The sequence below is a fragment of the Anthonomus grandis genome, chromosome 15 (genome assembly GCF_022605725.1).
Source record: "Anthonomus grandis grandis chromosome 15, icAntGran1.3, whole genome shotgun sequence".
NCBI lineage: Eukaryota > Metazoa > Arthropoda > Insecta > Coleoptera > Curculionidae > Anthonomus > Anthonomus grandis.
Genome location: NC_065560.1, coordinates 1,885,689 through 1,911,473, shown reverse-complemented (window position 1 = coordinate 1,911,473; position 25,785 = coordinate 1,885,689). Strand labels below are relative to the sequence as shown.

The 25,785-nt window shown below is 33.5% G+C and overlaps 2 protein-coding genes across 5 annotated transcripts in view; one reads left to right on the top strand and one right to left on the bottom strand.

Annotated features, from left to right (window-relative positions):
- LOC126745339 (transcriptional activator protein Pur-beta) overlaps nt 1–20,495 on the top strand; it is a 30,053-nt gene extending 9,558 nt beyond the window's left edge. For 3 of the 4 annotated variants that reach the window (XM_050453128.1, XM_050453131.1, XM_050453130.1), the window contains exons 7-8: nt 6,507–6,754; nt 13,583–20,495. In XM_050453128.1, coding sequence (XP_050309085.1) covers nt 6,507–6,754; nt 13,583–13,627 — 293 coding nt within the window. In that variant the 3' untranslated portion in view covers nt 13,628–20,495. Of the gene's footprint in view, nt 1–6,506; nt 6,755–6,879; nt 6,901–13,582 lie in introns of those variants that run through there. The other variant, XM_050453129.1, reaches the window with a different exon arrangement.
- Nucleotides 20,496–23,398: 2,903 nt separating this feature from the next.
- Nucleotides 23,399–25,191, bottom strand: LOC126745342 (phospholipase A2-like). The gene is made up of 6 exons (XM_050453132.1): nt 25,033–25,191; nt 24,854–24,973; nt 24,619–24,792; nt 24,396–24,555; nt 24,199–24,336; nt 23,399–23,565 (listed from the first exon to the last, which is right to left on the bottom strand). Exons 1-6 carry the CDS (start codon nt 25,088–25,090, stop codon nt 23,499–23,501), a joined length of 717 nt encoding a protein of 238 aa, XP_050309089.1. The 5' UTR covers nt 25,091–25,191; the 3' UTR covers nt 23,399–23,498.
- Between the last annotated feature and the right edge of the window lie 594 nt (nt 25,192–25,785).

The window sequence follows — 25,785 nt, the reverse complement described above, 5'->3', positions numbered from 1 at the left end:
TTTAACGACTTTATTGTTTTTCAAAGTATTCTCCACGAAATTTAATGCACTTTTGCATGCGCTCAAACCAGTTGTCAAAGCTGTTATTCCACTCGTTTGTGGGTACTGTCAAAATTGCATTTTTAAAGGCGTTAACTGCTTCCTCTGGCGTCTGAAACCTCTGACCACGCAGTTCATTCTTGATTTTTGGAAAAGTATAGAAATCGTTGGGACTTAGGTCGGGACTGTACGGAGGATGATCCAATAATTCGACGTTTTGATAAGTTAAAAATTCAATAGTTTTCCGGGCTGTGTGCGAACTTGCATTGTCTTGGTGGAGGATGATTCGTCGTTGTGGGTTCGCTTTTCGAAGCTCAGCGATGACTTTCGGCAAACAAATGGTAATGTACCAATCGGCAGTAACAGTTCGTTGATTCTCCAGAGGAATTGTTGCAACATGACCTGCTTTTAAGACAAATGTTGCAACCATTTTTTTGGATACACTTCGAGAACGAATGACTTTTGTTGGCTTTTCTTTATCTTGAAATACCCATACAGACGACTGACGTTTATTTTCAGGTTCATATGAGTAAATCCATGATTCATCACCACTGACACATTTTTAGAGCTGTACACATTTTTAGAGTTTCCTGCCTCAAAGCGGTCTAGAGTTGTTTAACACCACATCACCCTAGCTTCTTTCTGTTCTTCAGTTAACAGATGCGGTATCCAGCGGGAAACTAATTTTCTTACCCGTAATTCTTCATGCAAAATTTTTTGAATTGAGGTCTTTGAAATCGCCAATGAAGCCTCAATCTCACGATATGTCATATGTCGATCTTCCGTGATAAGCATACGCACAGCATCGATGTTTTCTTGGGTGACAGCCGTTTTTGGTGCACCTGACCTTGGATCGTCGCTAAGACTAACCCGTCCACGCTTGAATTCTGCATACCAACGAGAAACTGTCGACTGATGTGGTGCTTCATTACCGAAAACAGAAATCAACTCAGCACAGCATTCTTGTTGAGATAATTGCCTTCGAAAATTGTAAAAAATGATGGCCCGAAAATGTTCTCTGTTTAATTCCATGGTATGCGCAATTTGCTACCTTTAAAAATTCACTGTAGCTGTAAAACTATATGTATCGCACTGACGTTTTGAATTTAAGAAAAGTAAAGTTTGAGGTTAAGTTTGACTAATGACATTTGATTAGTGACGCCCTCTATGTTTCTATATGCAAAACTTAAAAGACATCCCTCGTATAACATTGGGTTGAGGAACAGACTTATCAACTCTTTTTTTCCTAACAAATCTTTTCACACGACTAATAGGCTCAACGCCGAAAGTATTACTAGCAACAGTCACCACCGAATTGTCGTTCCAACGAACTATTGAGACGTTTGATAATTTGTCATATGCCGCTGAGTAGGTCCCACGGCCCTTCTTTCCTATCGACTTAGGATCTTCAACTGGACATTTGTTAGTTCTGTTGTCCCTGATGGTACCAGTAGCAAAAAAGCCATTATTTTTCAAGTGTACAAATAATTTAAATGAGGAAAAAAAGTTATCAAAAAATATTTGGTGGCTTATAGGCTTTTCTACTACCGACAGCAGACTTAGAACAACATCGCCACCAAGTCCAAGTGAAGAGTACTTTTTATTGGGGTCCTGTCCTGCATATAGCAAAGAATAAAAAAGATACCCCCTAGGTGAACAAAGGCACTAAATTTTAAACCCAAATCGAACGGGCTTGCTCTTCAAAAACATCTTACAAGAGTGCCTACCGAAATAACGCACCAAGCGTTTCATCGTCGGACGAATCGTCAATTAAATTCTGTTGAAAGTCCGGCGAGTTTGAAGTACCTGGCGAAATTGGCAGATCCATCTCAGACCTTTTGTCACTGCCCACTGTCTCAGCTTCAGCCTGAAAATCCTTGTCTGAGGGATCCTGTAACTCAAATGTCCCTGCTATATCTTTCGGCTCCCCTACTTCGCATAAATTGGCCTCATCATCAAAGCTCTCTTCGTCGGTAAGGACATCAGGGTCTGGTGGGATATAAACCCCATCGATATACCCTAAAACAATTTTTGACAGGAACAATCGAATGTATAACTTTACGGTGGCGTTAACTTTACAGTGTTACTATTTTGCCAAGAGTTTGCAGACGGTAGCTCAGAATTATTGGAGGCTTGGGATTGTTCGAAGGTTCACTTATGACTGGCTATTAAAGAATATAATCTTGATTATAACTATTAAATAAGAGGGAGCCACTTAGTTTTTTTTTTTTTTTTTTTAATGAAAAAAAACTAAGAAAAACACTTGGTATATAGGTTTAAATTAACAATTAAATGACCCTGGATAAGGTAGATTTAAAGAGGCAAAAAAAAATATCTTAACAATACAACCAAATTATATTTACATCAAAGATATGTATACACCTCATTTTCTAATCTGTTAAATTTTAATAATTTATTATGAATTAAAATATGAATAATGTTGATATGATTAAATAAAATAAGTTTGTCAAATGTAACATTTAAATTATGATTAAGCTACTAGGTAGATTTCAGCACTTGAAAAATAAATTGCAATTATTAAAGTTTTTAGTACATATTTGTATTATGCAGGGGAAAGTTCATGAACCTTTTTACCTAAGGCATATCAGCCTTAACCATTTTATATCTACTTAATTACCAAAAAAGGGTACTGAAAAATACTGAACAAAAAATAACTAATATTATAGATAAGAAATTGACATTAAATTAAATCATGACATTAATTAAATATTTGTAAGATTAAATTGAAATAAAAGGTATATTAATAAAAATTTAAATAAATGAGACAAATCTATGATTAGTAATATTTAAATAAATGGAATAAACTGGCCTGTATATTCCTCCAAGAAATGAACGGCTGGCCTTCAAAATCGAGGCTGTGAATGTATGCCATTTGTAGCTTAGCTATCTGGACTGGGAATCTCTAATACTGGCTCTAAGTCTGGCTCCAGCTCCACAGCTTACAGCAATTTCTCGGGGAAATCAAAATCCTGCAGCCATCAACAATTGAAGAAGAATAAAGAGGAAAACGGAAAAGTAAAACCCTAAAACAATAGTTGCCATTGTATTCACTGTCGATAAAAAAAATGAATGGCGTTCAAAATGTGACACACTTACCTTGCTAAGTTTCATTATCTATCCATTAAAATCTTGGGCATCTTGCACCAGAATTATGAAATAAACAGTTCCCTAAAGGAACAAGATTAAGGACTATAAATTATAAGCCATATTGGCCACTTCCTGCTTCACAAATTTCGAAAATAAAAAACTGGCCTTTTACGTGCGCTTCTACCTGCGACACGGGAACAAGTCCTCGAAAAATGGATGCAGTACCGACTAAATAAGTTACGACCCCACCTCTCGTCTGAGCTGTCAATGTCAATCCAATCAAAGAAAACATCAATCAAGACCAACCAGAAGAGTGACGGACCGTCAACAGAAAGCATGAATAATAAAACCAGGAGAGTGATGCGTTACAGTAGTAATGTGTCATTGACAGTGTGAATTTAAAGAAATATCGATAAAAGAAGTTGACTGAAATTATTAATATAATTATTAAAATTAATGAAATATCAATGGAGCGTTAGTGAACATAAGAAATAGAAAAATAAAACGCTACAACAAATTTAAAATTTGTGGAACATAATAAATAAATATCACTAAGTTTATAACTATATTACCTTCCTCTTGTTCTAAAACAATCTCCTCCATAGCTTCTACTAATTCTTTTTGAGTAAGAAACCGCCTATAAGCCATTTTAAAATTGTTTCACGACGACACGAACCGTAAAACACAAATTCTTTCGCTAGACTGCAAATCTAAGCAGTTTAGTTCCCGACTATTATTCCTTTCTTGACAGGCTCAAACGTGAAAAAGTCACATGTTGTTTTATGGTTTATACCAGTGATGCGTTTTCGCAACAGCAGATTTTGTTGCATTTTTTTTTATCGCCAATAAAGATAACTGATTCGTAATAACATATGTACTGTAAGGATTTATGTTCATATTTGAAGAAAACAGTGTTTGCTTTAAAAAAAGAAACCCGAAACTATTTTTTTTAGAATTTAGTATACAGCGAGAAAAAAAGGAAATTTTTTACTACAATTCGTCTTGCCGTATTTGACATTGATTTGGTAAAAGAACAAACATTTCCAGGTTTTTCCTAAAGTTGCATTGTAGTTCTCTTAAAATAAACTAGATAATTCAAACAGAAAATAATTAGCTGCGACAAAAAAAAAATTAGGTGTTGCGTAAATGCATTACTGGGGCAAAATGGGTTAACTTAAAATATAATTCTGATAAGGTAAATGAGTTTTTAGGTCTTCAACAAATTCCTCAAGCAAATTTAACGACCTATGATTTAACAACAGTAAAACAGTGTCTGCCTGCGAATGCAATACCTATTCTTCTTGTGACTTCTTCTCTAGTGTCTTCGAAGATCATACAATACTTTAGTCTATAGAAGGCGTATCAATATGCCAGTTATATTTATGTAATCGATCCCGATTTCGGTTTCAAAGGCTGTACTTCGGGACATCCAAGAAACCAACACGTTTTTAATGAATACTGAACATGTCCGGGTAGCACTTGCGTAATTTTCCTAAAATCGAGATTCTGTATTGCTTATAAATAAGGATTAAATTTATCTTAGTCGTAACAACTGCATCTTGCTGTTATTTCATTTGCCAATTAATAAATAGGATGATTTTACTAACTGAAATAAATCAAAATATTGGTTCTCTTCCAAGCAGTTGAATCATTACATCTCTCAACTGCCTGGAATACAAACATAACGATTTTCTCCCAGGTATTTGAAGCCATAGAAAATGTTGTTTACGAGGCAGTTGATAGTGGTTGAGGATGCGAATTTCTATTTCCTTAAAAGCAATTGAAAAAGAATCCAGTTATTTAAAGTTAAATCATGTAAACTCTAAACCTGCCTGGAGTAAATAGATAGATAGATAATAATTTATTGGTATAATATACAGAGTGTCAATTTGAAAAAGGTACCATCCTCTATATTTCTGCCCCTGTATAAAATTTCCAAAAACACGTCAAATTTATTTTTGTGGGGGACATTTTTTAGGTTATTTTTACAATGAAATTGTACCAGGAAACTGGTTTATCTACTCAAATCCTTAATCTAGATCCACGTTTTGACCCTCAAATCCATCCTCAAGAACTCCTTATTATAAACGTAGAAAAACCATGAAAGTAACTTAAGTGGTTCCCAAGTTATGTCCAGAAATGTTTGCTAATGTATAACAATCTTGATGATGCCATATTGGCTCTATGTCAGGGAATTTTTGACGTACAAAAATCGTTCATACATATTCATATAAAACCCCTTTAAGAATATATCAATACGGACACATGACACTACAATAAAGTCTCTTGCAACTTTACCTGTTTCTGAGTAGGATGAGAACATTGATCGTAAACGATAGTATTTTGAATTTTCTGCTGCATGATTTGGACAGTACTTTGTTTAGACCCATAGTGGTCTTGTCCTTTAATATAAGAATTCTTTGAGGTGAAGAAACATTATAATACAACCAATTTTAATATAGTCTGGTTTTAATGGACATTTAAAAGTTGTAATATACTGTACTAATGACATTTGGTATATCGATGATATGGTTAGAAGAGCATCTTTTGACATACCTGTTAGTTTTCTTTACTTTCGGTGTAACGGGAAGTCACAGTAACTTTTTTGTGTCATGAATTTTTATTACTATGTCATGAATAGTATATGACGACTATCTACATTCGATTTTTGTGAATTAGCTTTACTTGTTTTAAATTAAGTATGACATTAACTTTTGGTTTCTTGAGTTCGCCATATCCAAGTTTCTGTACCATATTTCAATTGCTTCTTGTTTAAACAACACTTTCAAGATTTTATTTTGTTGAATTTTTTCAACTTGATTTTTTCCTATAGTAAGTAATACAGTATAGTTGTTCGGTATTCATTATTGAAAAATAACCACAAAAATAAATCGGCAAAATTATAGCCTAAACAATCCATTAGATATACCGCTCAAGGAGACATTCGCCGGATTTAGTGAAAACGCTGACTTTTCAGTTTGACGATAATCACGTAGTGTTTTTAAGTGAGACACAATATATTCTTTGTAGTAGATTTAAGATTAATTTAACATTGCGTGCACGAGGCCATTGAATATTAAAACGCAGTTAGTCAGTAAGTAACTTTAAGCAAGACAGGGCTTCTGACATGAAGCATTTTTGTATTGTTGCTTAATAGAGTAATCCTAAGTAAAGGATGTTTTTTAATTAGACAGATACAGTCCACTTTGACAGTAATAAGGTAGTCTGACAAGATTACCTCACAATAGTCCACAGTAATACACTGTATGTTTAGTTTTTTCTGACGGACAATTTCTGTATTTATAAATAACAGAAATTCAAGTTTTACAAATAAAATTGAAATAAAAAACAAATTGTAGGTCAAAATAACCGCGGCGTGTACATGCGAATCTCCGAGGTGAAGACGAATTTCCGCACGGCGATCACGTTGCCGGAGAAAAGTTGGTCCCGGTTCCGCGACATCCTGACCGACTACTGCGAGAAAATCAAGCAGCCGCAGCAGGCGGGGGGCGGCATCGGTGGCGGCGGCGGCGGCACTACCGGAGGCGGCTCCATCGCCTCCCAATCCGGGGTCGCCCTCGGCGGCCAGGACCAACCGCATCCATTGGTAAGATTCGATAAGCTCTTTTTCATGTAAAAGTGAATGATTAAAATTAACTGATTAGGTACAAACCCAATTTTTTAAACCCAAAATATTTATTTAAATTTGCCATGTTTCTGTTTTGCTTGCAGTGATGGTTATAAGAGGTAGGCTTTCAAAGGAATTATGTTAGAGCCAAAGTGCCTTGAGCCGGTATATATTTTGTTTTTCAAATAAATCATTCGTGAAAGACCTGTAGTCTAAGGCACTTTGGATTTAATTTTAACTCATTCCCATGTTAACATCAATAGTATGCACAAATTATGCTAGTTTTTTTTTTCGATATTAGGATGTACTTGCTTGATTAATGCTTTTAAGTCATTGAGCTACTGGAGATCTGTCTGTACATTCAATTCAGTCTAGTTTTTAGTATAATACATATTTGTTGGTTGTTTTGTGGGTAAAAAAGTACCAAAATTATGAACGACTATAGTGTGCGTCTATTTTTTCCCTTCTGATTAAGACATTCTTACAAATATTCTGGTTAATAAAAATTAATTAACTTTTTTCTTTAACCTCTTTAACTCTTCTGAGAACTACGAAATTTTCTGGAGGTGTGCTAAATTTGCTAAGGCTCAAATTCAATTCAATCAACACACATTAATAAATGTGGAAATCAAAAAAACTACAATACAATAACTTTAGTTAGGGGAGATTTAGGTTTCAAGTGTCTGAAGGACATAAAAATACAATTGCATTGCAAGGAAGACCTAAAGGAATTAATCCTGGAAAACGTTAATTATTATATCAAGTTTGTGATTAAGATAAACCCTCCGTACAGAGAGACGCGTGTTTCTGCTTTTTAACCTCTTTAAGGCAGAACATCTAGAAAACCAAAGAGTCGCGTATAGGAGCGAAGAACTAATTTGTATACTTTTCCTCCAAAACCGTAGGTACCTGAGCTGATTACATAAATTAATTGTTCCCTTCTGTATTCTTTTACGAATTCATTATTACTATAATTATTATATTATTGATAATTAACTTGATGTCACTGAAAGTCTTGAAATTTCTGGAATAAAATAAAAAATGACTTTAAATATGCCTGGAAACAGATAAATATGAATGATGAAATGCCTGGGATAAAATTACAAAAAAAAATTATTCAAATGACTAAAACATATGAAAAATTAAAATGCCTGGAAGAGATTTTTTTCAAATATTTCAAAGGATTGTTGTTAAATGATTTTAAATCCCTGGGAAATACTGAAGAAATTATCTAATTTTCATAAAATTGAAAAAAAGTGACCAGAAAACATAAAAAGTGATCCAGTAACACGTTTCACAGTTGGATTGGGTAGGGTTATTCAGTACTTACATCCGACGAGTTTTATTTAAAGATAAACGCCTATTTCTCAAACAAACTCCGTTCGGGATTACAGTGATTCGAGGATAATGTTCTGACATTTGGGAAAATGACTGTAATTTTTTTTTTAATTGCCCATAAGGATTTAACTGCCTGGAAGAATAAAAATATTAAAAATCTTCCAGGCAGTTGGATCGTTAGCAGCAATAGGAAAAAAATTGTTGAAATGTCTGGATTAATACGAGTAACGTCCTCACCTGCCTGGAAGAATCAAATTACTTAAATTCTTCCAAGTCAATATTCAGAGAGACTTGTGGAATTATCAATGAATTATTTAATGATCTGACGTTACCGTAGTATGCTTCTCCTCATAGTTGATAGACCTTTGCAAACCGAGTTAAATATATTCAAAAAGTTAATATATTCGTTAGTCGATGCACTAATAACCGATCGAACCCCAAAATATCCTACCGACTGCACCTTTTTTTTTATTAAGCAATGAAAAACACACAGTAAAGAATCTACTTCTTTCTGAATTATTGTACTATATCATAAATTAAAAAAAAGGAGAAATCATAATTTTCTAGAAAAAAACCAGGATCTCCGAAGTCTTTTGCGACCTCTCAAAAGCTTTTGACCATGTTAGGCCACGATATTGTCACAAGTTGATACAGTCGAATGAAAAACAAGATATTTTAGTTAAACTTAAATTAATTCAGTTATTTTTCCTTATAAGACTATTAGCTTATCTGCCGAGACAATTATTCAGATGAGAAATTGGCCTTTAGATTCTAGGATTTAACTAGGGAAGAACCAAAGTCTCAGAAACTTTTAATGCTTATTGGAAATGAGTATATATATATATATATATATATATATATATATATATATATATATAAAATGTTTCCAATTAAAATTAAGCAGTTTTCAATGTTAAAATGTAGAATATTAGTGTCACTGTTGTGAATGCAGCTCTCGTCTCCTATATTAGGTGTATAATTATTTTTTTTTGTATAAGTGTCATATATTATGGGCAACATTAATATGTATAAAAATAATAAAACATTCTTTAGAAATAATCACCTTTTTTAATTACAAACTAAACCATCTACAATATTAGTATTTCGTAAAATACCCATTATTGTCTATTACAGCCTGACATCTACGTGGCATTGATTCAATAAGATTGTCTATGAGTTTAAAACCAATATTTATCCATTTCTGTTGCAACCGTTTGAATAATTCACCTTTATTTGAATAGTTTGTATCCCTAATATCACGATCTACAATTTCCCATAAATTTTCGATGGGATTAAGATCGGGTGACTGGGATGGCCATTTTAAAACTGGTAATTTTTCTTCTTTTTAAAAAATTGCTTAATAATATTGGAGGAATGCTTCGGGTCATTATCTTGCTGAAATTGGAATCTCAATGGTAAATTGTCTTCGACATTCAGGGCAACATAACATCTCTGAGAATATCCCTGCACATAAACCCGTTTATTATGCCCTCTATGCGATGTAACGGGCCCATTCCATAACCTGAGAAGCAATCCCAAACCATCACGGATCCACCTCCATGCTTAACTGTGGGTTTTTTGTACTTGGAATTCAAACGCTGGCCAGAAGGACGTCTAACATATTGAATTCCATCGGAATTAAATTTCGATTCGTCGCTCCAGCAAACACGTTTCCATTCATGCTGACGGGCAAATTCCAATCGGGCTAAGCGATTCTTTTTTAAAAGCAGTGGTGTTTTTGCTGGCCTACGTGCAAATAGATTCTTTTCTACCAACCTTCGTCCTACATTCCTTGAGGACACATTACAAATCCCTAGAGCCTGTAATTCTATCTGAATTTGACGAGAAGTCATGAAGGGGTTATTCTAGCTAATTTGTTTTAATTTGCGTACAGCTCATTTTTTTTGGTCGACCAGATTTATTTTTTGGCTTTAATGATCCTGTCCTTTCATATCTTTTGATAATTGCTCAAACAGCTTTTCTTTTAACATCAAATGAGGCGTTTAGAGCAAAAGTGGCCCAAGCCAAAAATATTTTTTATGGAGAAATTCGCAAATGAAAATAATGAAATTTTTTGAAGATTAATTACGAGATTGTTAGAGGCGATTGTAAGAATTTCTTAATTTATTTTTATTTAGGTAAGTGGTGGAATATTAAACATAGTTTTTGGATTTTTTTTTTTTTTTGAAAAATAATTTTTGTACGTGGTTTGGGCCACTTTTGCATAACCTTTTTTTGACTTGAGAGTAAAAATGAATGGACATTTTTAAACAAAACTCAACGTAAATTCCTATTAATCATTTTCTTCTTCCTCATGATTTTCAAAAACATTCGAGTCTTGTTCAACTCGTGCATTGTGAACCAGTTGACGATAAAATTCATCGTTTTACTGGTGGAATATAATCAAGCAAAGATAACATGTCTTGGTATTTCTTTTCTTGTATGGGCTTAGATCCCTCGAACAGAGGAAGAAGTCTGGCCATGTCATGGAAAGTTTTGTGGCCCCGTTTTTTTACAAATAAAACATTATCGTTATTGGAATATTTACGTTTTTGACCAGAAACTAAAAATTTATGGTCAATGTTGTTAACTGTGTAATCGCTGGATGATACATACATTGATGTACAAAGGGCAGCCATTTTGAAATTCCTATTTTGACCACCGCACTGATCGCTGTACATTATTAGCTTTCTTGTGGTAACAAAGTTCTTAATGTAGTGTGCAATATAGGAACCAATTTCCTGAGGACCCCGGGATGCAACACTCTCGTCCCACATGTACATGTGTACTACGCGAGTTTAAAGATCATGAATCCCAAAACAAAACGTCCAAAGTTGCCTTTTGTAGTAGGCAACTCCTGTTAAAATGATCGCCGTTGCCAATGTTTTCATTAAGTCAAATGAAATTACGGTAAGGTCATTGTCCGATTTTGCAGCTTCAGCATCGTTTCTCATGCCTTGTCTAGCAGCTTTCTTCTGGTGCAGCTCTTGTTCTGCTTTAATTGCCTCACTTTCTTGGCCATCTGCCATAGCTGCTTTAATTTTAATATTGAAAGCATCACATTTGCGACAACTATCGGATAATGGCGCGTGAAACTTTAAATTAAAATCATTTTTAAGTATTTGACGAAAAACAAATGTTCAAACATCAATTGAACCATTTTTATTTCTTTCCTTTTAAAAGGTTTTGTGCCTTATCGTTATTTCAAGTGTGTCGCACATGTTCGACTTTCTCATCTGGCTCTCTTGAAAATATCAAAATTCTTGGGAACAGATAAAGGCACGCAACCCTTGGGTGGCAAATATACCTACTTTTTAAGAGGTTTGACAAAAATGTAAAATAACATAAAAGCATTCTCTTTACGACTCTCTCTCAGTTTAGCTCTCCGAACTTAATAATTCTTCTCTCCAACTCTCGTCAAGCAACGCTCATTAATTTCTCTCTCTTTAAATTAGTCTCTTTTATTTGTATATCCTATTTATAATCAAAGATAATCATAGGTGTTGTTACAGTTTAAGGCATTCTACATAGGCTGTTGAATAATCTAGAATATATATTAATTAAAATATATAAAGTCAACAGGCCTTTTCTTTTCCTTCACCGACCTATGGAATTTACTCTGGAGGAAATAAAGATTTTCTCCGTCGATGTTTATGGTGTGCCGAGTTATATCGAAACAACAAACAATGAAACGGGTTGTTCATTTTCATTTTTATACAAATTATACATTGTGGTCTAGTTCTGGAGAAAGATACTTGACATTTGGACTTTTTTTAAATGAATAATGGGACTCATAAGCTGGTCATTTATTAATAAAACTTTTCACAGCAGTGACTTTTTTCAGAGAAGTTTTATTAACTGGTATTGATTTTCCACGTTTATCAGGCTGTGGTGTTCCATCAGTGCTTTTTGACTTCAATACCCTAGTTATCTTCTCCTTTGTCATTTGCCAAAATGTAGCACCTGCCGTGTTCCTTTGGTTTTATATTTTCCGTGGTATAACTCGTTCTTTGTTTAGAACTCTGACATGTCCAAAAATATAAGAAGTCTGCAAAGTGTGAGATCCTAAACTGTAAAAGTTTTTGAATAGAGCCTCACGCCATTTTTGTAAAAAATTTTCGTGCCACCTCTTTGAACAAGGGCATTCTTTGGCTTTAAATATCTTAGAAGAAGCCACCCTCCCCTTGGTGTTCACGTATTCTTCACCAACAGCACGCTTTCTTTTCCTAATATTTCTCTTCCACTGTCCTTCATTTTTCCTTCTTTTTGCTCTCTGAATAATTTGCTCGCAGGAAGTGCGTTCTATGTCTGTAATATAAACAAAACATTAATCAATTAAACATAATATTTTATTATAGAAGTCAATAAAATCATAATAAAATATAATGTTTTTATCGATTGATAAGGAAATAAACTAACCAGAGAGCTCGCTAGCTTCACTTTCAGAAGGTACGAATTCAGAACCTGAAAAGGTTCTTCTATATCTGTAACAAAAAAAATGTAAATGTAAAAGTGGCCCAAACCCGGATTACCGAAACACAGTATTTTCATAATTATAGGTTACTTACCCGAGCGATCTTCTTCACAACCAGACATATTTCTTTGCATTTTATTTGAAAAAAAAACTTTACTTTTCGAACAAAAAGTATGCTATCAAAATTACAAACACGTGGTCACCATAATCTCAACGTGACTGAATACTAAAGCGGCCCACAATGGATTGGACCAGTCTTGTTCCAGCAAATATGAATGTGCTATGTACGCAAAAGTGGATTTATGTGACATCTTACGGTAAATGGTCGAAATAGGCTTGGGCCGGTATTGCATAATAAAAATTCGATATATTTGTAGGGCATTTTTATTGTTAACTCAACTTTTTTAAAAATGTGGCTTGGGCCACTTTTGCTCTAAACGCCTCAAATCTACTAGTCTTAAATCAAGAGAGAATCTAATTCCGCGTGGCATGTTGCACTTTGAATTAAAGAGAAGCAATACTATAATAATTTTTTTTATAAATATCTAGACAAAGAAATAATTTTAAAAAATTGTTTTTTTCCATATTATGCTATATTTATATTATTGCTTTATCTGATAGCAAGCGAAATATTTAACTGAAATTTATTGGTATCTTTTTATAGACCGCCTTACAAATAACAGTAATTTAAAATCTAGGGGACCTCTGGGTAAATCTTTATATGAAAATTATACTTTATCTAGTTTTGGCCACTACTGTATCTTAGTACTAAATTGTAGTGGCACATATAAAATTTCGTTTTCCTAGGTTATGCTACCTTTCCTATTTACTCGTTTAATTTCAATTCAACAAACCAATTCAATTAATAAGCTCTATTTGAATTCAACCAACGAATATCCCGGAAACATTATAATATATCAAATTGAATGTGCTTATATACAGACAGGTCTTCTTCTTTTAACTTTTCAGTAATAATGTGTTCTGATCATTTCTAGGTTGGCAATAACACCCAACAAGATGGAGGAACGAGTTTAAATTAGGCTAGCGCGCCCATTTTAGACTAAACAAAAAAAAATATTAGATTTATTAAAAATAACAAATTAAAAAAATTGGATAGTCACTGTCGTCATTTTATCGCCCCGCTGACTGTTGTTTTATATACACACACATACACACGCGAAACGATTAAATTTAAAAAAAAAAGTCCAGGATCAACGGAGCTAGTGACTTTTTTTTCGCTCGTAAGGTTCACATTGCATGCGTATTGTAGGTTTAAGATAATTAAAAGGTCACTAGGTCGTGTGATACATCGTGTGGGAACGAAAGTTGTGATAAAAAAAAAAAACTGGAAATGTGATAGATATTACAGAGAGATTTATATTATTTGAAGTTTGGCAATGATGGTAATGTTTAGGGTACATAAATATAGGGTTTTGTAGCTATATCTGGTCCTGGGCTTGTAATAAATGAAATTGTTACATTGTAAAGGAAACAGCTAGGGGGCAGTAGATAGGCGATAGCTCAAGATTTCGAGAACAGTAACCAAAATTGACGGTTTTTTTGTGCAGTGTTAAAAAATTAAAACATAAAAAAAAAAACAAAACACTATAATATATGTTAGATTCTCTATTATATGTTATCGAAGAAATACTTTTACGAAAGAAGTTTATTTATTTTTTTTTTGTCGTTTTTAAGTTTGTTACATTTCATGTTTGTTTAATTTGACTTTTGACGGTTATGTAAAGCGTTTCGGGTCATATATACGGGAAGAAGCACCTCCACTAGACCCAAATGACGAGGTGTTAATTTCAATTCGGTTAAAGTAGGAACCAGTGCCAAAATGTTGGTAATGAAACGGATTTATTTGGACTTTGTGGCATTAAGCGGTATAAGATTTGTTGTTACAAAGCTTCTAATGCACCTTTTTATAATTCACGTGTTTACTTAGGCGGTTTTTAAGAAAACTAGAATGTTTAGGTAAACGGTAAATTACTTACAGACACTCAAAATCATTGTTAAATAAATACATTGATATATGATTAGTGTCATGTTTACGAATGTAAATGAGGCGTCCGGTTTCAAAAGTCTCTAGATCCAAGATAAGCAGTTTTACAGAAAATGTAAAAAACCGGTAGTATCAAAACTATTTAAAATACATTTATAAAATATGTAAAAATAGGAACCTTCTAATAAGGTTTTTTTGACAAAAAACATATTTTTAGGTGTAACTAGAGAAACAATTTGATAAAAAAGTTTGGATGTAACAGGTTTTGTTAACAAACAGTGGATTTAAAGAGTTATGAAAACCCGAAAGTGATAAACTATAACAAAGTTATATTTTCATTAATGTACAAAATAAAATTAAATTCTAAGCCCATCGTCTTTTTCAATATTATAGATGACATCTTCAGTATTCGCATTGTGTCTTCCTGTTCTATCGCACTATTATTGTCAATAATATTCTTGTAGAAAGTTAAATCTTCGTTTGGTGTATATCTCCAGTCCAATCCAAAATGTTTTTTCAAAAGAGCATCAACATCTTTAATTTTAGCTTCTTTAAGAGAATGAACTTTTGGCAACGGCTCAGGCTTTATTAAAGCAAGGCTTTTCCCTTTTTTTAGCACTGATTTATAGGTACCAAGATCCGATCTAAAATTTACTTCTTCTTTAATAACAATCCTTTTACCTGTTTGTTGGTTTTGTTTCTTTATAGATATTCTCTTTGCAGTTGAAAATTGGAAATGCCATTGATTAATACCTCAATTGCTCTTTTCCAGTCAAAGATATCAAAATCTTTTTCAAGATCAAGTACGGTCGCACCATCAGATAATATTTCTCGTGGATGAAGGATAACTTCCTTCTTTTTAAGAAAGTCTAAGAATTGAAAGAACTCGTCCATTATCTCAAAGAGACCTACGTAACTAGAGAAAAAATGAAAACTCCAAGTCTCAGTCTCAAAATGTCTTTTTAATTAATCAGGTGGTGACATGTTTCGCTAATAAAGCATCATCAGACCTTATAGCTAGATGACCTGCTAAGTACTAAGGAGACTTTTCGTCTTCCAAAGACTCTATCAGGTGGCAAAAACGAATGTCCTACAATGGGAAATATTACGTGAATCTCTTGAACTGAAGTTTCTAAAGTAAAGTAAAGCCAATGCATAAGCATGCCAATCATGATGGAGTTTTTATTTTGCCCAGGACAACCATCGCAAAATAGCTTAATCCACTTAGTTTCTGCCAGATTAAGTGTGGACAATTTGTGATTAACCATTGAAACTATTTCATTAGATCCCTTTCCTCCTATGTTCTCGGTCCAAGTGTAAGAAGTTACAGTATCTTTTGTTTGTGTTGCCTTAGAATGACCTTCACATATGGTAAAATTATACCAGTAAAATTGTCTTGAATAATAGGCTGACTGGTCTGGAATGCGCGGCAGCACCAAGTTTTTTTGACAGTTTAATGGTTTTTATCTTCTGGCTGTTTAAGAATCTCATAAAACGCTTTGGCCTTAAGTTTGTGAACTCGTGATTTGCACATTAATTCTGCCTTGGTTTCAGGATTCGAAGCAGCTGTAATTTGACATTTTAAGCTAATGCATTCAGAACATGCATCTGTAGCTGGGCTTTGAAAGCTTATATTAAAATCTTTTTCAAAAATGTCCCTGAAGTAATCATATTTCACTATTAGATCTTTATTTTCGCTACAGTATATTTTCCAAAGTTTCCTAATACTCAGATCACTTGCCATATATTGACGTTCGGGCTTATTTCTCGTGTAATGAGACTCTACACAGTTTAATCTTTTAATAAAATTTGTGACCCATTGCTTTTTTTGAACATAATGCCTGCTTTTTCGGTCACCACCCCGATTTCCTTTGGGAGGACAACCATCTGATAAGAATTTTTGGCTCAAATTCTGAACTCTAAATCTTGAGATTCCAAGAATTGATAAAAATGTTCCTTTTTTTGTTTTAATAAAATAAGATAAAGAAATTGAATTGCTGCGTGTACCTATCTCTTCGGAACATTTTGGGAAGTATGCTTCAAAATAAAATTGTCCTGTTCAATCTTTGTTTTATTTTGATAAAAGCATGCATGAAATTTCCTAATTTCCTGCATAGTCAGATCAGCACAAGCAAAGGTCTTCTTATGGCTGCATTTTGGTTGACTTGAAAGCGATTTGGGTCTGTATCTACAAAAAAACGTACTTTTATGTACCTAACTAATTACATAAATACATGAGTACTGACCTTGCACTTTTTACTTGTGTAGATTTCCATTTCGAGGGATCTGCTATTTTTTTTCTACCTTTACCAGGTGTTATAACCATAATAGAACAATTCTCCATAACGCTTTACTCACAGTAAATTAATAATTGTTATAAGTTGTGTTATTAAAAAAAACGTGGAAAATAACAAAACGAAATCGTTATTGTATTGCAGTCGGATGTTTACTAAACGCGGGCAAACAAAATCAAAACAACTTGCAGAATTAAGACAGTTTTGAATCCTATAATATTTTATTATGGGATGTAAGCAGTTTTGATAACGGAATAAATGAAAGGACCTAAAGAGTTTTGAAATAGTATCTACGAAGTAGTGAGATGGTTCTGCTACCGTGGCCGGAATATTACATATAATTTTTATTGGATTAAAGAACTTTTAGTGCAGATATTATTTAGAGAAAGATAAAAAAGCAATTATAGATGGCGGCAGGGCCCTTATCTCATTTTTTGTATAAAATGGATTTAGAGAGTTTAGAAGCCGGACGCCTCAAATTGTCTTATCGGTCCTGATTTTCTGAGGAATTTATGTTTTGATCCCAGTTTCTCCTTCCTAATTTTTGAAAAAAGTTTACACTTTTTATCCCAATTCATCAGGATTTGAACAAATCAGACTTATCTATCCAAAAAAAAAAACCATAAAAATAGTTTGTGAGGTCTTTTATTACCCTCCATTAAACTCTCTTATATGCACTTAAATAATTTATTTCTTTGACGCAAACTATTTCATTCTTTGAATTTTATCATTATGAATCCAGTGATGGATTGTCGCTTAATGGACCAAAAAGACTCATTGACTACAACATTATTAAACATTTTGCAAACCAGAGAATCTACATTAACTAATAAGTTGATTGGATTCTTTTGTATCTGTAGAATCTTGTGTTTCTTGTGTGTTACGTCCTTAATCAAATAGTTGCTATTATTTTTGGAATAAATTATCTGAAAATTCTTTTTTTTTTTAATTGAAATTTGAATTTATTGAATATAATTTTGAATTTTTGTTCTCAGAAGGTTAGTCCTGTACAAAGTCTTTTTTTGCTTTTGTTCAGTAAATAATAAATTCCTAATTTATAAAAAAAACAGTATAAGAATAAATACAGTACTTTTACAGTACTGCCTTGAAAAAAAAACAATTATGATTCACTTCTATAATAACAATTTATGCAGTGCATCAATGCTGGTATTGTGTGATCTCCACTATGATAAGCAATAAGTATTTTAAATCTCTAGATTTTTTTAGCTGTCATTGGTAAAGTCCAGTGCAACGATATATTAGAATGGTCACCCGTCAAAACACCAGCATTTTACTTCTCAAACAATGTAAATAGAAGGTGGATGACAATGTTTGACAAGTGGAATGCTAGTGTTTTGACGGGTGACCATTCTAATATATCGTTGCACTGGACTTTAACCTAATATTCTAAATATTCTAGTTTCAAATAGTACCTTCACCATTAGTCTTTTTGTTCAGTAAATAATAAATTCTAAAACTGCTTTTTATTTACGATTTATAATTATTTATATAAACAAATACAATTCATTAGTTCATCTAACGTTTCTAGCAGGTATTTCGTTTGAAACAATTGTAAAATGTAAAGGTTTTTAAATGGGGTAAATGTTTGCATTGAATTTCATTATGTTACATTATTATACTAGTAATTGATATGTCAAAGGTGTATCTAAATAATAACAAAGTATTGGCGTTTTTACTATATGATGTAATATGTATAAAGACACTTAAAACAGAAAATACTAACCAACATTTTCCACTTATATGTTTGTTGGAATGATTCACTACTATTCATATATATTAATGGCACACATTCTGTCACTTTTGACATTACTGGAATCAGTGATAATTCATTTCTCGTTCAATTTCAAGGGAAATATGTAAGTAAATTGTAATCAGTGGTAAAAACTTGGAAAAAATCAAGCAACAACATTTATTCGTAAAATATAATTTTCATGGCCAATTATTCAGCTATTTCTTTCTATAATGGACAACACTTCTTGTATTTGAGTTACTGAGTTGGTACCATTGAATTCTTCTATAACTAATTTATTCATTGCATGATGACAGAGTATAGTGTCCCTTAATTATATGGTTAAAATATAAATAGCGGGATTGAGGACCACACACACATCAAACCTCTAGTTTTTAATTGGCCCTTGTCTTTTAAATTAGAGGTTTTCGTAAAACTTATCAATACCAGACTCCATTATAGATATTAAAGACCAGGAACATTATGAACACAAGACAAATTGCATTAATAAAACTGTTTTTTCCAAGAGTCGTCACCGTAAAAAAAAAATTGCATATTGCCCTATACTTACAGTTTTATTGATGCATTTTGTCTTGTGTTAAAAATGTTCCTGGTCTACATTATCTGTATATGTGTAATGGAGTCTGGTATTGATAAGTTTTACGAAAACCTCTAATTTTATTACATCAGACTTGATAAAGACAACGGCCAATTAAAAACTGGTGATCTTTAATTGGTAATCATAATTTGTTTATTATTATACTATACTTTTACAGTACTGCCTTAAAAGAAAAACAATGATAAATAGTTTATATAATAACAATTTGTATGGTACTGTGTCATCCCAACTAAGTACTTTAAATCTCTGAACTGTCTAGGTTGATAACCTAATGTTTTAATAAACATTCTGGTTTCAAATAGTACCTTCACACCAATTTAAAATGTATGCCACCACGTGTCCGTTACGAACGATTATAAGCCGATATATGACCCGAAACTAAAAAATGATACCTACGATTAATTTAAATAACTACAAAGGTTTAGAGGGCACCACAATATCTGTTTTACTTTTGTGATTTATAAATATATGAACAGGCGTCGAACGTTACTGCATTTCCGAAATCGGGTAACCTCCGGCGCCGCCCAGCTCTGTGATTTTCTATTATCTTTGTAAAAAACAAGAAACAAAAAGTGAAAGCTGTATTAAGCTTTATATTTTTATTATATTTATTATTATTATTATTATTATGATTATGTTAATTATTGTGACTTATGTAATAATTTAATTTTTATCGTCGTCCGGTCGATTTATTAATGTTGTTCTGTAAAATAAAACGGGATTCCGCTAATGGTTTTAATAATGATAACTATTATTGTACCATTTTTATTGTTTATTGCTTTAACGTAAGTGTTTGATAATGGGGGGGGCCCCACTGACTAATTATACAATAATTAAATTCATCTCGGTTTTTGCTGTCTGTCGGAGGGGCCCTCAAAAAAATTAAAAAACAAGAAAAAAAAAACAAAAAGAGTTTATGTCAAATATTTATGAAATATGAAAAAATTAGGGGTGTGGGGAGGGTGTCAGGTCTTTCTCACTGCCAAAGTTTAAGTGCTTTTAGTGACAATATTTCGGTTGGTTTTTTTTTTGTATATTGGATTCGTTTTAAAATTCCTAACCTGTTAGCGTTGTTACTTTGTAATTTTATGCTTTCCGGGCGCCGTCTCGGAGTTTACGTTAGTTCTTTGTTTTTTTTTTCCTCTTTTCTTCCGTTTGTTATAGGGCACCTTGTCGTTTTTTCCATAGACAGTTAGTTGAGAAAGTTGAAATTAAAGAACAATTTTTAAAAAAAAAAGTAGTTGGGGTGTTTTTATTTTAAATGCGCCAATAAATTAGACGAATCCTACCGACTGCGCCAAAACTGGCTCTCAAGGAATCTTGGGTTTGATATTCAGCAGTATTAAAGCACATGTCTGGCTACAACTGCTCGTTGAAACTACGTGTAAAATATTCAGCAAACGTTGTTTAATAAAATGGCATAAGGTCTAAAGAGAGCTAACTAGACTGATAAAATTGTCGGGCTGGAAATTCCTCGTGTAATAATGAAACTACTAAACATGCCCCGATAGAAATACATGCGAGGAGTTTCAAATGAATATCGTTATTGGACTTGCCTGTATATTATCCATCGTCTTCGAAGCAACTACAGTATAGATTTTTTTTCGAATTCGAACTAACTATACCAGCGGATTGTTCTCATCAAGTAGATCACGAAAATACCGGGTTATAAGGGAATCGGAGCAGAACTAAGAAATCGAGTATTTTTTCGACCTCGTTTTTGAGGCCAAAAATGCGATATCTCTGCTTCTATGGGAGCTATCGGGAAAATTCCAACGGTTTTGTCTTAGTTTCGTCGTTCTGAATCCAACGAGACTATCCGCAAGGTTGTAGCTTTTTCAATAGCTGAGATATGGCATTTTTGATGCCCATTTTTGGCCTCAAAAACGGACGTCGAAAACGACTTTTTCAGGATTTTCAAAGTGCTCTCATTCCCTTAGTTCTGCTCGGATCCTGTTATAACCCGGTGTTTTCGTAATCCAGGTGACCCAAATAAGACGCTGGTATACTTAGTTTGATTTCGAAAAAAATCAATTTTTGGTGAAAAAATTCGATACGGGGGGGTATACCCAAAAAATGAAAAAACCCAAACTTTGAAGGTCGATATCTCGGCTTCTATGGGAGCTATCGGGAAAATTCCAACGGTTTTGTCTTAGTTTCGTCGTTCTGAATTCAACGAGACCATCCGCAAGGTCGTAGCTCTTTTAATAGCTGAGATATGGCATTTTTGATGCCCATTTTTGGCCTCAAAAACGGACGTCGAAAACGACTTTTTCAGGATTTTCAAAGTGCTCTCATTCCCTTAGTTCTGCTCGGATCCTGTTATAACCCGGTGTTTTCGTAATCCAGGTGACCCAAATAAGACGCTGGTATACTTAGTTTGATTTCGAAAAAAATCAATTTTTGGTGAAAAAATTCGATACGGGGGGGTATACCCAAAAAATGAAAAAACCCAAACTTTGAAGGTCGATATCTCGGCTTCTATGGGAGCTATCGGGAAAATTCCAACGGTTTTGTCTTAGTTTCGTCGTTCTGAATTCAACGAGACCATCCGCAAGGTCGTAGCTCTTTTAATAGCTGAGATATGGCATTTTTGATGCCCATTTTTGGCCTCAAAAACGGACGTCGAAAACGACTTTTTCAGGATTTTCAAAGTGCTCTCATTCCCTTAGTTCTGCTCGGATCCTGTTATAACCCGGTGTTTTCGTAATCCAGGTGACCCAAATAAGACGCTGGTATACTTAGTTTGATTTCGAAAAAAATCAATTTTTGGTGAAAAAATTCGATACGGGGGGGTATACCCGAAAAATGAAAAATTCCAAACTTTGAAGGCCGATATCTCGGCTTCTATGGGAGCTATCGGGAAAATTCCAACGGTTTTGTCTTAGTTTCGTCATTCTGAATCCAACGAGACCATCCGCAAGGTCCTAGCTCTTTTAATAGCTGAGATATGGCATTTTTGATGCCCATTTTTGGCCTCAAAAACGGACGTCGAAAACGACTTTTTTCGGGATTTTCAAAGTGCTCTCATTCCCTTAGTTCTGCTCGGATCCTGTTATAACCCGGTGTTTTCGTAATCTAGGCGACCCAAATAGGACGCTGGTATACTTAGTTTGATTTCGAAAAAAATCAATTTTTGGTGAAAAAATTCGATACGGGGGGGTATACCCGAAAAAAGAAAAATTCCAAACTTTGAAGGCCGATATCTCGGCTTCTATGGGAGCTATCAGGAAAATTTCAACGGTTTTGTCTTAGTTTCGTCGTTCTGAATCCAACGAGACCATCCGCAAGGTCGTAGCTCTTTTAATAGCTGAGATATGGCATTTTTGATGCCCATTTTTGGCCTCTAAAACGGACGTCGAAAACGACTTTTTCAGGATTTTCAAAGTGCTCTCATTCCCTTAGTTCTGCTCGGATCCTGTTATAACCCGGTGTTTTCGTAATCTAGGTGACCCAAATAAGACGCTGGTATACTTAGTTTGATTTCGAAAAAAATCAATTTTTGGTGAAAAAATTCGATACGGCTATCAACATATTTTTTTTAAATAGAAACAACCATTTTTTATTTTATTTTTTAATTCTGTATAAAATTTTAAGTATATTTTGTATGTCATGTCCTATACCTAACCTCAATATTTATTAAGAAATTTGCGATTACATTTTGTGTAAATAACCATGCATTTTTGGTTACAGAAACAGTTATAAAGAAAAAAAAAACAAAAAAATTAAAATAAATGTCCAAATTGTTGACCATTAACTTCCCGACAGTAACAAAGTCGATATTCAAATTATATTTGGTGGTATTTCGGCTCTAATTCTATTTTTTTATTCTTTTAAACTTTCAGGTTTATCAAAATAAACTGTAGATTTTAGATAACCCCATAGATAAAAATCCAATGGGATTAAATCTGGCGACCTTGTTGTAGACAAAACCGTTGGAATTTTCCCGATAGTGTCCATAGAAGCCGAGATGTCGACCTTCAAAGTTTGGGTTTTTTCATTTTTCAGGTATACAGGGGGGTATATTCGATTTACTATACTAGCGAATTGTTCTCATCAAGTAGATCCCGAAAACACCGGGTTATAAGGGAACCCGAGCAGGACTAACAAATCCGAGGAGAAATAAGAAAATGATAAACAGCATTTAAATATTCATTAACAGTTTATTGTTATAATCTGCATTATATTTGGTTAATCTAAAAATACAAATGATGCAAAATAGGGTTTAACAAAACAATGTTTTTCAAAATATCGTATTGTCTGACCACTGATACTGGGTTCCTCTCATTTTCCAACCTCTGCATCTTATCCTAAAAAAAATAAAAAATGAGTTTTAAATTATGCAGTTATTCTCTTTATAATTATCCTATTTAGATATCGGTGACCACTGATAGAAATCGGACCAGATGTGACGCTATTCAATGGATTTTAAATTATCTGCATCTCATTGGCAACTAAATGCTATTGAAACCTATATTGAAGAAAGACCACTATCAGAAGCAGGATTTATGAAATTATGGTTACTAATTTAAGCACTTTAATAACACTTTACTTACAGTTTTCTAATGTTTCTTGCATACAGTTACATCTTGTATACATAAATATTTACATTCTTTAACGCAACGACATCTGTGTAGACGCGTGTAAGGTTAGCGAATCTTTCGGAATCATGGTCAGCCGAGTATATAAGGAGCCGTTCTCATTGGAAGATTAATTTAAGTCGGACATAAATATCTATATATAGCAGTATTAATACAAGTGATCGTGTTTAGTATAAATCAATTGACTGTTATTGTGCATCGATTCACATCTTAACGAACTGGTAAAATCGCTAAACTTTATGCGCTCTGGTAGCTAGTTGGTAAATCTGACTTAACAACATTGCAGTTGTTTTTTTTAATGCATATTAAAATTTAATTACTGTAATAATAAAAAATATTTACTTTGGGTCACTGCAATCGACCAGTTCAAAACATTGCGGTCCAAGGGTGTTAAAGTAGGTAACTCCAATAGCGCGGGTAGTTACCGAATCCACCTTCTTCAAGCAGTTGTAAAATTCTTTGTCGCAAGAACACTCCGATCTGCAAGTAAATTAAATAATCGCCCTATTCCGGTCCTTTGAATAACAGTGTTAACAAACCGAGTGAATAATCCGGTGTTTTTTAATCCGTATTTCTGTTCACCGGCGGCAATATTCATAGGACATAGATCGTGGTTTTTACAACACTTGTCACTCTCGACATCTATTCCAAAGTCTTCGTTATCTTTAGCGATATTGCCAGCGCCGCACCATTTGGTACCTACAAAGTTAATAACGATAATGTTTTTGTATGTTCTTTATGTTTTGGCTCATTTATATATACCGGGAGCGATCCCATTAACGGTCGTTTTAAAATCCTCTAAAAGCCCTTTAAAAAAGGTGTGATTGGTGTCCAGGCCCTTGGGTTCCGGTAAGAACCGTTTTGCCAAGGAAACACCAGCCCCTGCGGTGTTTGCCCCTAGTTTTAAGGGCTCCAGCAAAATTTTAATAATATCAACTATAAAATAAATACAACACACATTTTTTTGCTATTTTAGAATTACGTATAACTAGCTTACTTATTAAGGCTATAATTGGTCTGATTAATTTCAATCTGCCGCCCTCGCTCTTGCTCTTGGAATGGTGCGTGCTATGCGATTTATTTAATTCGTATAAGTCAGGCTCGTTTTCGATTGGAGCTTAAAAAATATAATAAAAGTCTCTTATTTTATTTTATTTTTTAAAAAAAAAAACATACCTCCAAAGGATGAATTTAATACACAAATAAAGCAACAAATTATAACCATTTTTGTCATGTTTAGGTCGTTAATTTTAGGTACTGCCAACAATGACTATTACCTTACTGGCAAAAAGCGATATGAAGTAATGCGCGTTTTATTCCATTATTCAAAAATTAACTAGCGATATGTCCGTCGGTTGATACGACGGTTATCAATAACATAAGGTAATCTTTTAATTATTTCAGTAAATTTAAGTTAAAAAAACTCATAAAAGTTTCCACCTGTGTAGAGTCGAATAATTTTCTGGCATAGAAGTGGATCTGCTGGAAACTACGTTTTTTCTGGCATAATTATTGCTTTAAAACCATGATTGATAGTATTCGTTCCTAAATAAAAAATTGAAGTATTATCAACATAAAAACATAGCGAATGATCCATTGATGTCAATAGAAGGCAAATCATGTATGTATAAGTGAAATCAAAGTAGACCAAGCACATGAGATCTCCATCATTGATTGGTCACTCAGTTCCCTAACAATTTATTGCCGATTGGTCAAATATGATGATAGCTAGTCTAAACTTTAACAAGATGGTTTATTATATTCGTGTTAATAATATACAATTATTATTTCATAAAAGTTAAACGTTTAATGGTTTTTTTAATTTGCAGATGTGTTTTACGCATCAAGGGGTTATTGTTCAAAACTTTTTAACGCAGTCTTTATTTTCACAATAGAAAAAGAAAACAAATAGTAGCAATTTGTGTGTCA